The following is a 15268-nucleotide window of genomic DNA, read 5'->3' as shown; positions in this document are numbered from 1 at the left end:
AAAAAAGACAAAATTACAGAGAAAAAAGAAAAACAGAAAAAAAGAAAAAATAAAACCATCATTTTCAAATTCTCCACTTTCATTACCTTCTTTCCATTACCTCCTCCTCCTCCCATCTCTTGTATCTTGATTAATAATTGTCACAGCAAATCCTTTCCATAATTCATAATATTCTGTCATTACATTACCTTGCTCTATTTTCATCTTATCTTATAAAAAACCTTAAAACTTAAATCTTATTTTTACCAGCTTCTCATAACCATTACCTTTTTACCTAATTCTTTAAACATTCTTACAAGAGCCAAGTAATTTCATTTCAACATTTTTGCAACGTTCATAAAACATTTCTGATGATAAAAAAGAGAATAAAAACAATTCAATCTTCTTCCAGCGTCCCCTCCCCCCGGTCCCGGGATTGTCAGTCCTTTTTATCCCATTAGTCTGGCACATTAACCTGGTGATCTTATATCCGAGGCCTTCAAATCTCTTCCATGTCCCTTCCACAGCTCTTCTTCATATTTTCCTTTCACTCATGGGAACTCCAGCTTGGCAGTGTTTTTGACCCTTTTCAACAAATCAGCCTCTTTCTCATAGACTCCATGTGGTATTTTAAAACATGTTTCAACCAGAGATGCATTTTAAATAAAAGCACACATTCTACTCATGTAAAAACACGCTGATTCCCGGACCGTCCGCGGGCCAGATTTAGAAGGCGATTGGACTGGATCCAGCCCCCGGGCCTTAGTTTGCCTACCCATGCACTATGCCAAGACTAGAAAAAATAATTGTATGTTTGAATGTGTGATATTTAACAGGGATAGAAATGTTTTAGTTCACTGTAGGAAATGTTGTTGTAACCTGCCACTTGTGAATAATAAGGAATTAATGGATGGGTGAAGAAACAGATGATGATGAAACAGATCTGACAGACCTTAAAAAGAGAAATTCAGAGTATTTATTTGGTCTGTGTTCCTTGAAGAAATGTCATTTATGGCCCAATCTTCAAGAAGTTCCATTTCAGGGAATGACCAGCCCCTATAGTGAAGGTGCAGTTTATCATAGTTACTTTCCTACACCATTCCAGAAGGTTTGGATATGAGACATGCAGAGATCAAATAACGTTGTTACTTGCAGTGCCAGTACTAACTCTTTGTCTCTCCCTGCCAACCTCTTGGAAGGCTGGAAAGTAATGACATAATACATCTCATCTGTGTGACCTCCCTAGTTCAGACATTACTGAAACGATATAGGTAGGAACTACAGAGAAGTAGCAACTGCTCTGTTAAGAACAAGCTCTAAGCGTGAGAAATGCTGTTTCCCCTCTACTGTGGCCAAACATTTTATTTTCATGGTATAATTTGTGGTAATTGTTTTGTGTTGCCTGCACATACAGCATCTGGAAATTAATGGAGCCACTGCCAAGCTACACAAATATGATTCTTTTGTTCATACACTTTACATTAACTCTACAGAAATTCATATAGAAACAGCTGTTTAAAATATGAGCATCCTGATTAGTAGTTAGTTGGGAGCCCAGCTGTATTCATATTTTCCTTGGAAGGATCAGGAAGATGAGTGGAGATTTAGAATAGGATAGCAAAGTGATAGGCTCTTTCAGGATTTGGTGTTGGTGACCCTGCCAGACCACTCCTGTACTTAGTTCCCTTGGAGAGCTCAGAAATATACTTCTAATAGAAAAAGACAGCATTGTTCTCTTGCTATTTCTTGGCAAATGTGTTAATCAAGATTTATCCAAGCCCATGCAAAATAAATGGGAGTAAAACAAACCATTAAGTAAAAAGCTAATTTGACCAAGCAACAAAAGTACATTTTTAGTTTGAGAAATCATGTGCAACAAAATAGCATAGAAAGGAGAAGAGCAAAAAAAGTCACTATTTTGCTGATTACATAGAACCACATTTAACACCCTCATTAGTAAGCCATCTATTCTCTCTCATCATAGGAAGAGGGTAATTGTCAAAGCAGTGCTGATTGATAGATGGGAATTTACAGAATGAGCCAAAAAGGAGTGGGGTTGTTTGTTTTTTTAAAAAGGAAATATATCCCTTGGTTAAGGAGCTGTTTGCAGAATACAGATTTAGAGTGACATTCCCCTAACCAACTGAATTGAACTGTCTCTAGGTCATGGCACATGAGCTGTTCTCCACATTTAGTCTCAGATTCATTGGAAGATGATAAATGGTGACTACCTGAAACAAAACGATGGAGAGAAATAACATGGATGCACCACAACCAAGGAATAATCTCTGATCTGTTCTGTAAAGTTACCCTATATACCCAGGCCAAACTGAATCTTGATTCCTGTAGTTACTTCGAAAACTCCAGTGTGGTATGATGACAATGTTTGTTTAGCAGGCACTTGAAAACCCAGCTGTAAAAGAAGCAATTCTTAAATGCCCTGTTCATACAAACTCAAACTTTTGCAAGCTGTGCGATGTTGCATATTTTTCCATCCCACAAAAGTTACTTGAACTACTAAAAAAAGAAGACAATGAACCAAAGAGGTCATGGGCTCAACTTTTTGGTGGATCTGAGAAATGTGTGCCATAAACTACAACAGTTACGTTGTGGCAGGGATGTCAATTCTAAGCACCTGTAATGCAGGAACAAAAGCAAATTTCAGAATTTTACCAGCTGCTAATTCCAGTCCAACGCTTGTGCAATATATTCCCAAAACCAATTACTTAGGTACTTACAGTAGAGCACTAACTTGTTGTATAATTGACTGGAATTATAGTATCTGTAAAAACAAACTCAGCAAAATGTCAATTTTACTGAAAGTTTATGTAGAGTAAATAATAATATTAGTAATGGACTGGAATTTTCAAAGGGCATAAGAGGGAGTTAAACTCTAATCATAAATCTCAGTGGGAAAGTTTGGGCAATGAGAATTTTGTGAATCTCTTGGGGAAACTCCACTCCAGTTTGGTTAGGTTAGACTCTAGACAGCTTTTGAGTAGGCACAAACAGAAACATTTAGACTCCAAGGCTCCACTGTTTAAAAGCCTACTTTTGAGTCAGCCTTATTTTACTGGATTTAATAAACAATGGAATGTATTTAGGTTGAAACCTGATCTTTCTTGCATATAATTTGTCCATTCTGTAACTGCACTTTCTGTCTCTTGCATACAATCATGGTTTCTGGTGTCTTTTATATCTAACATCATATTCACACAAAAAGCAAATGAACAATGTGGTGGAGGGCCTTGGCTTAGCGATACAGTGTGTAGAGAGCCCCAGGTTCAGTTCCTGACATCTTCAGTTAAAATGATCTCTGTATGAAATACTGTACTGGGTTTGTTTCTGCCTATAAGACCCTGGAAAGCCTCTATATAAGTATATAAGTATAAGGCAGCTTCATCTATGCTCCTCTTCTATGAAAGCCAATATTGTTTGTCTCTGTTACACTGCATAGTGTATGATGACAATGATATTGCTTTATAATTCCTGGAATAACCAGAAGGAGGAAATGTCTATAGGAAATGCCTATGGACAACATACTGAAGAACAGGGACTTCTGGCCTTAAAGGGAAAGGAGGATTAGAGATTGTCCAAGAGAGGTATTGAAATAACAGGAGATGATGGGAATGAATGATAAGGAAGTATTGTCATGAAAAATGATGTGTTTTGAGGGGAGGACATAGAAGTGAAATCATTTTCATTTTTTAATTAGCTTTTGTTTCTTCTTACAAGTTACATGGACATAATTTCACACACCACTCTTCTAATGGCAGCAACCCCATTTTTCTATTAATCCTGAACATTGGCCCTGTTTCATATTATACTGTGAAATGTGCTTGATGGTACCATATGCTCAATTGAATCACTGAAGGCACATAGTCGATGCTGGTGGTGAATGGCTTGAGATCTCTGGAGCCCAGTTATGTGAAGTGCCCAATAGCACTCTCTCCTGCCATTGCTGGTGTTTATTCTTGTCGATAGAACTTAAATGCAGCATTATCTTTTCATGTGTTAGGAATATGGATTGGTTGTTTCACTTTAATAGATCTTGCAAAGTGTCAAGCTCCTTTAAATGTTTTAAGTATTAATCTGGTTTTTAAAATGCTTTATCAAAACAATGCAAGGATGAGCCAATAACCTTATCAGCCAGTGCACTTTTATTTTATGCAGTGTTAACTGCATAAAAATACTATTATGTAGCAGCAACATTTTGTGTTAGAAGAGTACAAATTTTAATAAATGTTTTATAATACTTTTAAACTGCTTCATTTTCTTTCTTTTTAAAACCCAGGCTATGTGTCATTTTTGGGAAGGCAAAGTGTGTTTCTGTGAGGCTGAGAAACAATCCTTCTTAGCTGACTTTGGTGCTATGTTGCCATCTCTTTGAACACATCCCCTGGTCGAGTGACAGGTTCTGGTGCACAATGCTTTAGACAATTACTATTCCATTAGTTGTTATCACACTGTAAAAGGGATTCCCAATCACAGAAGGTGAGGTCCATCCAACATGGCCCAAGACGGCATCAGCTCACCCAATGGGCCCTCTCCTTTCTCTCCTCCCCCTGCATCCCCAAAATCTGCTTTGGAGAACTAGGGGACCACTCAGAGCAAATTTTGGGGGCATCTGGAGGCTGTAGAGGGGAGAATAGAAACTAGATGTCCACTGTTGCACAAGTGGTGGACTGTTAGCAAGGTCACTTAAATAATGTTGGCAAAATCAAGAAAGAAAAGAATTCCTGATGAATTTGAAGAAATAAACAGAAAGGTTTTGACTTCTTAGGTCAGGCCTAGTACATAACAGGGAGAACGTCAACCAAACATATAGAGAAAAACTCCCTCAGAACTACACAGCCAATTAGGGCATCATGCCACTCTGCCTAGTTGCTAAGTAACACCTCCCCCATCACCCTCTTGGCTAGCTGACCTTAACACTAACAGAATATAACCCTTTTCTTGCACACGGCATGATTTTTGCTCTTGCACTAACATCACTGGATGTTTCCCAATATGTTTATTTGCAATTCTTCCATGATTCTATGAATTGTATTAACGTTCTTCAATCTGTAGCCATGAGATTTTACACTGGTTCCATTGGGTATGATCCTCCCAAATATTTAAGGGTCCGTCCAGGTTTTGTTTCGGGCATTATATTCTGCAACATGTCAATGATCCCATTATAGAGCATCAGTGGTGCATCATTCTGCTTTATTATTTGTTCTGTGATGTTTCCCCAATGTTATTACATTGTTGCTGTCTGGAAGGGCGCTTTTGACAACAAAAACAGGTCAAAAATTAAATCTGAATTTTGTGGTATAAAAAGTTACAGAATTTCGGCAGGAAGCTATGAGACATTCACCAAATTGAAACAAAGCAGCCTGTCCACTCTGAAATTTCGTGTTCACAAAGAGTATTTTGAAAGTGGGATCACATATAACTGTCCCAATGCCATCATGAGCAAAAATAATTATGAATTCACAATAAAAATGATATCATTGGGGCTAGGTACGGTAAATCCTTGACTCTCCAAATAAAATCAGGAGGACTTCTAAAAGTGCTCAACTTTTGCTGGATCACGTTCATCGTATTTCAGTGGCTGCTTGTATGTTGCTTTAAGCTCTGCTGTTTGAGAAGAAATGGGTAAATAGCACACATTATATACATAATGCTTCAGCAGTTGATCTTCTGTAAGTGCATTTCAGTGGTAGCTGATAAACGCATATGAGTGGTAGTTCCCTTTAGGTTTCTAGAAGCAACAATGCTGATAGAAAATTTTGCTTGAAAAATACTCTCATTTTATCAATGTCCTTCTTGTTACATTTCTTCTTTTCTCATTTGGCTCAAACTTTTTGTTATATATACATCTGTAAACAGTGGACTTGTTAAACATCTATTTTAAAAGTATTAACTTGAATAAAAGATTAGTTACACAATCATAGCATTCTAAACACATTTTATGCATGTGGGTGTAAGTGTAGTGATAGTTTTAGATGGGAATTTGGTTTATTTTGAATAAGAAACCAAAATTTCTCAAGAGCTAATTAAAATAAACAATCCCTTCGCTGCAGTTTATCTTATTTATTTAAAAAATATTTAATAAGCAAAGGTGAGTGCCATTCAGAAATCTTTTTAATTAGGTGTACGTTTTATAGAAAATTCCTGTTTATATTGCTGTGATTTTATTTTACCATTCTCATACAGTGACGTAGTAAAAGCTATTTATTATGATTTTCTTTGGCTCACAGTCCCTGTTGTTGAATTTATTTGCCCAAACAGGGAAGTTTATAGGTGCACTTGTCTTTGTTACCTCACATTCAATACGAGTGGCAGATGGTACATAAAGCACATAGTCTGCTAATGTGCCATTATTATTATTATTATTATTATTATTATTATTATTATTATTAATATTTCCTGCCTTTTTCCCAGTCTGGGATGCTAGGTGGTTTACACAGGTAAACTAGAAAAAGCTAAAAACATAGAAAATACTATCACTAAAGGATAAAAAATTAGGATAATCATTACAGGATAAAAAAGGTGTGCAGTGTGCTTATATCTGTCATTTGTGCTCATAGGGTGTCTAACCAGTCCTCCTGTTCTTAATTCTGCATCTTCTGTTGGCAATTTAAGGCATTTGCTGTAAAAATCCCAGAACTTAAGTCCTGTTGGATCAGACCCAGCACCAATCTACTCCCAACATCCTGTTCTCACAGTGGCCAAACAGATACCTCTAGGAAGCAAACAAGCACTACAGCAGCCATCATGACTAGTAGCCACTGACATCGCTTCTGTCCTCCATGAATTTATCTAATCCTGTTTTAAGGCCATCCAAGTTTGTGGCCATCATTACATCTTGTGAGAATGAATTCCATTGTTTAAACATACTTCAGCAGCTGAACCCTGGATATGCTTCTTGGCTTTGGACTGGCCAATGTTTCTGAAATATAAAGAAAATACTAAATAGGCCTCTCAGATATAAAGGAAGTATTCCACCCCACCCCCAACCCCGAGTTCCAAATAGTTGCCTGCAGTGGTCTCCTACAGTTAGATAGGTGGTGACCAGGGACTGGGTCTTTTTAGTGTTGGCACCCTTCTTTGGAACACCTCCTTGGTCCACAATCCTAGTGCCTCCTCTTAGCTCTAGCTGTCAGGTAAATACAATTTTATTCACCCAGACTTTAAACTTGCTAAGCATTTGCTGCTATTGGAATGCTACAATTTTCGAATCAGGTCAGTTTATCTTCAGTTAATTTAGAGTTTAAATATTTTGGCATTTAGTGTGGATTCTTTTTAAAGTTCTGTTGATTTTCATCCTATTATTTGTTTGGTTTTATTTGCTTGCTTGCTTAGGTATATAAATAGTTGTTTGTGATTGGAGGTAAACAAATACAGTGATGACTGTAATGTCGTGGGAGCAAATAAGGAATTGTACCTAGCTGCCCTGAATTGCCTTTAATCTAAATGAAATAAGATAATTACTGTCTAGTCATCCATGGTATGGTTTTCCGGACCCATCCTGGTATGTTGTGTACCAGCCCTAACAGGTATCGACAAGAGGCACTATCTTGTTTGATTGCCTCCTTCCATGTGCAGACGCATTTCCTGCCATGCTGCCTGCCTCTCCTGTCTTCATACACTGATGCAGTTCTCCAGGGACTTAAACACACAAACACACACACACACACACACACACACACACACACCCTTCCTCCTTTGTCTAATTCCCTAGAATGTCATTTTCCTGGACATTTTCAGGGCTTTCCCTGTTTCCTAGCGATTTCTATGTTAGTAGGGAGTGCCAGACAGAGCCTTGAGGTGGAAACCACCAAGACGTGAGCTCAGTTGAAATGCACGGGAGCAGAGCAGTGCCGTTGTGCAACTCCTGCTCATTTCACTGGTTGTGTGGGGTTTTTATTCAATTATGTCCTGACTTCATTTAAAAATTCACGGTGTAATCATTGTTAGTGAGTCGTGAGGGTGCCATTTGGTTTCTCTGCTGATGCAGGCACTAAAATAACTTGGGGTGTCCCTGTTGCCCACCATCATGACCTCTCCCCTCTGCCCGTTGCCTCTGCATCATCTTAGTAGCCTTTAGTTCCCTCTCTGCTGCTAGGTCTCCCCTTCAACTTTTTGCCCGGCAGAGAAGTGAAAGAAAACATCTGCAGTGGCAGAGCAGCACAAATGAAAAGGAAGACTTAGGAGCCATGGCGTAGTCTCACATTGTGCAGTAGCAACACATGCATGGGTTTTTTTTTGGGAGGGGCAGGCTTTTGTTAGGGGGCAGAACCTCAGATTTGTATTTATTCCTATTGATTGGGGGGCAGCTGTCCCCCCTGCCCCCCATGGCTATGCCCACGAGCACATGGTTAGTTTGTGCAGACACGGGGTATAATCTGTCATCAGCACAACATGGGTATAACAAATGGATTTCTTGGGGTGAGAGGGGGGGTGCTTGTGCATGAGATATAAGCATGTTTGTATTTGCCCCCTTCCCACAAGGAGATCAAGACAGCATATATGCGGCTACCACACATCTATACAACAACTCTGTAGGTGTGAGAGAGTTCAGTTTTATTATTAGGATTTATCTCATGATAGTTTTGATTTTTATACATCACTGAATATGGTAATGACGGAAGGGTGGAATAAAAATATTTTAAATAAATAAAATAAAAAGTAACATTAGTGCTCTGAACCCTGAAACTTATTCACCGTTGCCATTTGTTACATTTTTATGTGTTCGGCAATCACAGTTTGACCTGTTTGCATTCTGTACAAACATTCAGGCTAAGCTATAAAGTTTGAAATGAGTAATTTCATGTTCCAATGAATGGAGTATTTCATAGGTCTTGTTTTTGCTGCCGCACAACAGACTGATACACAGCTATCCCTCTGGAAATCATTCCTATGGATATGTACAATCTAATTTCCGGTAGGGAATTTACTTAGTGACAGAGCTTCTCCCTCCTGTCTGCATTCACATTGTTTCTTTCTTTTCTTCATAGATTGAGCTGCAAAAGCGAAAGATGAAGCAAAAGGAACTGTTTATATTACAACTTTTAGAAAAAATATCATTCCTTGAAGGAGAGGTAAGGATTATATTTGGCTAATTACTGAAAGTTATTGTTGTTAACTGATACTTAGCCGATTATCTTTCCCAGTGTAAAAAGGCCTCAAATCTCTGCTAGTTCCGTTAGCTCAGTGCAAATATAAATACAAATTTAATAATATAAAAGTTTAACAATGCAGAACATTTATATACTCTCAATCTGGAAAATTCAAAAGCAAATATGAAACACTTCTGATCAAGGCAGCATAATATTAAGAATCAAGTGTCAACAGCATAGAAGGAAAAAGAGGGGGGAACCATAGAAAATCTATAAACAGAAAACAATACACTATTAATTGAGTATACTCGTCAGCTGTATTTGAGTGGCAGTCTAGAGATGTGAGTGAGTCAGGAGCAGGGATGATAATGAACTAAGTGCTTCCTGCAGACCAGGATGTGTTTGTGTGAATGTGAATGTGAGGGGAAGGGCAGAGGAAATGGAAATCCAATACTTTTTCCTTTTATAGGATCACTGTAGCCCAGTGGTGTGCAGTCAATGGACTGTTAGGGGACTAGACTAGTCCCCTAAATGTTCTGATTAAATTAAAGTATTAAAGCCTCCTTCCCAAAGCCCAGGAAGCTTCTGCCCAGCTTAGGGAGGGAGGTGTGATGCTCACGTGTACGGCATTGCCACATCGCCCTCGCATGCTGGCGCCTCTGGCCCTAACTGTTCTCCTACAAAATATGTTGCCGCACGCCACTCTTGTAACCATGTAGAGCTATATGTTATAAGGGGGATTGATTATAGTCTGAAAGACTTGCATACATAATAAATTAAGCCAAACTGTTGTGAAGTTATCCTTTTGTTTCTGCTCCTTCAACAACCATAATTTATTAGTTAGTTTTTCCACTAGGCCAATGTTCCATACACTTTTGTACGAATAATCTATGTTTACCATGAAATATTTTTCCAATGTCTAGCTAAAATATTCCTAGACACTATATCACAACTAATTTTGTTAGATTTTAATTATGGTGTGTGCTGCCTTCTACTTTTGGATTAACTTGTAGGTTGGTTTTGTGGTTTGTATTAGATAGCAAGTCTACTTAGGCAGCACCTATCTTCCTACATGTTCTGTGAAACACCTATTTTTCAGGCACTCAACAAATAAAAAAAATTATATTTGTATTTTGCACAGATGAGCAGTAAGATGTAAAGAGAAGCCTGTGAAAATTAATAGAAACGTATTTTCACATTTGTGGTTAGATTTGGGAGGGGAAAACACAGGAAGTTGCCGTTTGCAGAGTCAAACCATTCCTCCATCTAGCTCAGTATTGTCTACTACACCAATGGTTCCCAATTGGTTAAGTTTTGTGGACCTCCTGTTTTTCAAAAACCGATCCATGGACTCCATGTTTTTGACTATGGTAGTTTGTGTTACATGAATGGTGCCACGGACCCCCTGGGTCAGTTACGCGGACTGCCCAGTGATCTGTGGACCACCAATTGGGAACCACTGGTCTACACTCTACATTGACTAACATCAGTTCAACAGGATTTCAGAAAGAGGTTTCACCCAGCCCTACTTCTGCATGCAAAGCAGAGGCTCTACTGCTGAGCGACAGCTTTTCCAGGAAAACCCTGGAAGCTAGACCAGAGTGTTAGCATCTCATTGCTCCCGCTTGCAAAACGGGACCCATAGGAGCTGTGACATGAAAGGGAGCGAAGCACTGGGTAAGTCTCCCCTGTCCATAGGACGCTCTCCTCCAAATCACTCAAAAAAGGAGAGGGTAAGAGAAAATCCAGATTGAGAGAGGAGAATGTGTGGGAAGGCAGTTATTGGAGGGGAATGTCATATGAACAACAGAGAATTAATGGAAGTACAGGAAGCTTACTATCCACACTGAATGACAGTAAGGATGAGTCCTAAGTCCAACACTCTCCACTCCTTTCCCATGCCAGCTTTCATCTTTTTCCTTTCTCACTTTCTGCACCTCCAGTTTAAGAAATTCCCTATAAGCTTCCTTTTAAACACCTCCTGCTCCCCCACCTCTGTTGTCTTAATGTTCTCCTTCAATGGTAAAAATAAATAAAGCAAGCCTCTCTTAATCTAAAGAGATTAAATGATAGGCTATGCAGTGGCAGTGGTTAAGAGTGTTGACTTAGGACAGGGGAGGAGACTCTGGTTCGAGGCCCTCCCTGGGTGATCTTGGGACTGGTCACCATCTCTACGGCTAACAGGGTTCAGCAACAGGGGTGGGGCCTGGAGCAGGATGAGTCATGTACACTATCATGAGCTTCTCTCAAAAATTAAAAAAGATACTCATGAAGAAAATTTCTTCATTGCTTTACAGTATGCATGTGTAACAATTAATTGCAGGGCCTGCTGGGATATAATAATAATAATAATAATACTTTATTATATATACCCCGCCCATCTGGCTGAGTTTCCCCAGCCACTCTGGGCGGCTCCCAATTAGTGTTAAAAACAGTACAGCGTTACATATTAAAAACTTCCCTGAACAGGGCTGCCTTAAGATGTCTTCTGAATGTCAGGTAATTATTTATCTCTTTGACATCTGATGGGAGGCCATTCCACAGGGCGGGCGCCACTACCGAGAAGGCCCTCTGTCTGGTTCCCTGTAGCCTCACTTCTCGCAATGAGGGAACCGCCAGAAGGCTCTCGGCGCTGGATCTCAGTGTCCGGGCTGAATGATGGGGGTGGAGACGCTCCTTCAGGTATACAGGACTGAGGCCGTTTAGGGCTTTAAAGGTCAGCACCAACACTTTGAATTGTGCTCGGAAACGTACTGGGAGCCAATGCAGATCTCTCAGAACCGGTGTTATGTGGTCCTGGCGGCCACTCCCAGTCACCAGTCTAGCTGCCGCATTCTGGATTAATTGCAGTTTCCGGGTCACCTTCAAAGGTAGCCCCACGTAGAGCGCGTTGCAGTAGCCCAAGCGTGAGATAACTAGAGCATGCACCACTCTGGCGAGACAGTTCGCGGGCAGGTAGGGTCTTAGCCTGCGTACCAGGTGGAGCTGGTAGACAGCTGCCCTCGACACAGAGTTAACCTGCACCTCCATGGACAGCTGTGAGTCCAAAATGACTCCCAGGCTGCGCACCTGGTCCTTCAGGGGCACAGTTACCCCATTCAAGACCAGGGAATCCCCCACACCAACCCGCTCCCTGTCCCCCAAAAACAGTACTTCTGTCTTGTCAGGATTCAACCTCAATCTGTTAGCCGCCATCCATCCTCCAACCGCCACCAGGCACTCACACAGGACCTTCACTGCCCTCACTGGTTCTGATTTAAAGGAGAGGTAGAGCTGGGTGTCATCTGCATACTGCATACTGATGAACACCCAGTCCAAACCCCCTGATGATCTCTCCCAGGACAGAAACCTGAGGCACCCCACAAGTGAGAGCCCAGGGGTCTGAACACTCATCCCCCACCACCACTTTCTGGACACGGCCCAGGAGGGAGCGGAACCACTGTATGACAGTGCCCCCAGCTCCCAGCCCCTCTAGATGGTCCAGAAGGATGTTATGGTCAATGGTGTCAAAGGCCGCTGAGAGATCCAGCAGAACTAGGAAACAGCTCTCACCTTTGTCCCTAGCCCGCCGGAGATCATCAACCAGCACGAGCAAGGCAGTTTCAGTCCCATGGTGAGGCCTGAATCCCGACTGGAAGGGATCCAAATGGTCCGTTTCCTCCAGGCGTGCTTGGAGTTGAACTGAAGAATTGAGTTGTCAACTTTGTCTGTTTCAGAATAAAGAATTACAAGACCGTTTGGATTACTTGATGGAGTCACAGTCAAGGACTGATGTAGAAACCAGGGATGTTGGAGTAGGATGTGACCTTCCACTGAGGTATCTGGGCTTGAATCCATTCAGGGGGAATCCTTTTTAGCCCACTTCGTTGAGAGACTGAGACAACTAAAGCAGCTGCCACCCCTTTGCAAATTCATGGAATTGTGAAGTTATTTTTGGAGGGGGAACGTGGGCAGGTGGGCATTTCCGTGGGTGAAATGGTGCTTCTTCAAGGCCAAATGAGGAACAGTGATTTGTCACGCGTAATAAACTTTTATATGCTTGCTGTGTTTCAGCTTGCCAGAGGAGCCTGAAGTCTTAGCGGCACGCTGAATAAGTCATTTCACTAGAGCAGTTTAATGAAGCACTAATAAGATTACTCAGTTATGATTTTGCCCTTCTGACATTAACAACCAGCTACGCTGGTTTCCAGAGCTTCAGCCTAGAGGCGGCGATAATAAGACAAGTTAAGAAATTTCCAGGCCGTGTGACAGCTATTTATGTGATGCTTCCTGGGGACCCTCAAGGTGCCAAAGCATCTATACGTGGTTCATTTGGAAATTTATCATTGACCTTTACTCTGCTTAGCTTTATGGAGCCCTTTATTTTTCCTGTTTAATTTTTATAAGTAAATAAGAATTAATGATTTTTTATGGCTTGAGGAAAGCTCTTAAGGCCCTAAACCAAAAGAATGTGTATGGGGAACGTGGCAGATGTTCCTCAGTTTGTAGCAACTTGGCAAATGCCAGTAAAACAAACAAACCAGGAAGAGGATTTTTTCACGCTGTTTATGAATAGCTAATTGCCATTCATCAGGCATAGGCTTAATGTATTTTCTGCACAACGAAATAAAGAGACCCAATAATATCCAAATACAACCTATATTATACTAATAATAAGTTTTCAACCATGTGCAAAAGTGTTAAGTAGCAATTAATACCAACAACTATGGATCACTGGTAAAACATCTGTTTAAATAAAGTCTTTTGCAAGTTCTTATACATAAATAATAATTTCTAGTTCCTGGGGGGAAAGTTCTTAACCAGATTCCAGTTTGAATGCTGAAGTCTGAATGCATGTGTCTCTGGGGACTTGCATGTACTTCACATGTGACCCTTAAACAGACTTGTGAGAGGGGCATGCTTTCTGTGGGTTGATTGTGTGCCACTCTGGCACATGGTTCCAGGTTCCAGGAATTCACACCAAGAGCTTGAGTTGAATGCTGAAGTACAAGATATATTAAGGTAGGGTGGGGAAAGGAAATTCAATTACACACTAAATAGTGTGTTCCTTGGGCTCCCCCCCCAATAATCTACTGCACTCTAACCCCCAAAGTGGAGAAAGAGATCTCCAGTGGAGAACAGAGAAAGAGAGAGAGGTTGCTAACTAAAGTAGATTTAAAGGGTTGGGAATCAGAGGAGTTCCTGCAGTTGCAAATGACTAAATGACTAGTGGGTGTGGGTGGGTGTTGATTCTAGGGCCAAGCATCCAGGCCAGAGTTCCTCTGCTTCAGGTACTCTTACGATTTTTCAGCTCTTGGGACCCACAAGCTCTGACATTCAGTTGCTCTGAATAAGACTGCAGTGGGAAGCAGAGGAGAATGGTGGGTGTGTGCAGAAAGAAGTTCCAAGCATGTGCCAGAATCTGTTCTCTTTTTTTGGAGTCTGGTTTCAAAAGAATGGCTGGAAGAGAAGAGGAGAAAGGAGACAAAGGCTGAGCTTTCCCTACCCTTATTAGTTAAAAAATCATTTGAAGCTCTGCTTGAGATTGCTATTGTGCCTCAGGTGTGATGTTTTTATGCTGGTTCCTCAGGAAGTATGATACAAGTATTGTCTTATTTGCCCAGGTACATAATAACCCACATATGAACCAAATGTTATTGTTTACCTTGATTTTGCATGATAGGTAGATTTTCTACCTACACTTTGGGAGGGGGGTGATTGAAGTCATCTTTTGTGGGGCTCACTAGGTCAGCCTTTTGTAAGCCAGTTACTGTCAATTCCTGTGGGTGTTGCAGTGTAAAAACTTTGAGAGTCAAATTACCTGCCCCTGGGGTTTAGGGAGCAGAGCTATTCCCAGCATGCATCACTGTCCTCCCCACTTTTCCAGTTCAGTGTCTGGAGACTAAAGGTGGACTGCAGTGGGCTGCCATGTTACTGCAAGTTGCATGTTAGATGCAATTCTTCCAACATGCTGTGTCTTTTTTAAAAAATAAAGAACTAGCAGCCTCATACCCAGTGTTGCTTGGGAATTCCAAGAAACCAAAAACCAGTGCAGTTTTGAAAGGTTCAGTCCAACATTTTGATTCAAAATGGCATCCAGATGTATCCAAAGATAGATCAAGACTTGCTCCTTGGTCTCAGGAAGCATCATGCAAAATTTGGTTTTGATATTTTAAGGTCTCCAAATATTGAACAGACTCTAT

At 40.6% G+C, this 15268-nt stretch overlaps 1 protein-coding gene across 1 annotated transcript in view; it reads left to right on the top strand.

Moving 5' to 3' along the window:
- MYZAP (myocardial zonula adherens protein) overlaps nt 1–15268 on the top strand; it is a 66642-nt gene that overhangs the window by 32915 nt on the left and 18459 nt on the right. Inside the window, exons 11-12 of the mRNA XM_082199990.1 lie at nt 8985–9068; nt 12803–12903. Of these exons, the coding sequence (XP_082056116.1) occupies nt 8985–9068; nt 12803–12903 (185 nt within the window). The remainder of the gene's footprint in view (nt 1–8984; nt 9069–12802; nt 12904–15268) is intronic.

Source organism: Podarcis vaucheri (genome assembly GCF_965113315.1).
Source record: "Podarcis vaucheri genome assembly, chromosome: 14".
NCBI lineage: Eukaryota > Metazoa > Chordata > Lepidosauria > Squamata > Lacertidae > Podarcis > Podarcis vaucheri.
The sequence above is the reverse complement of the archived record's forward strand: the minus strand, read 5'-3'. Positions and strand labels throughout refer to the sequence as shown.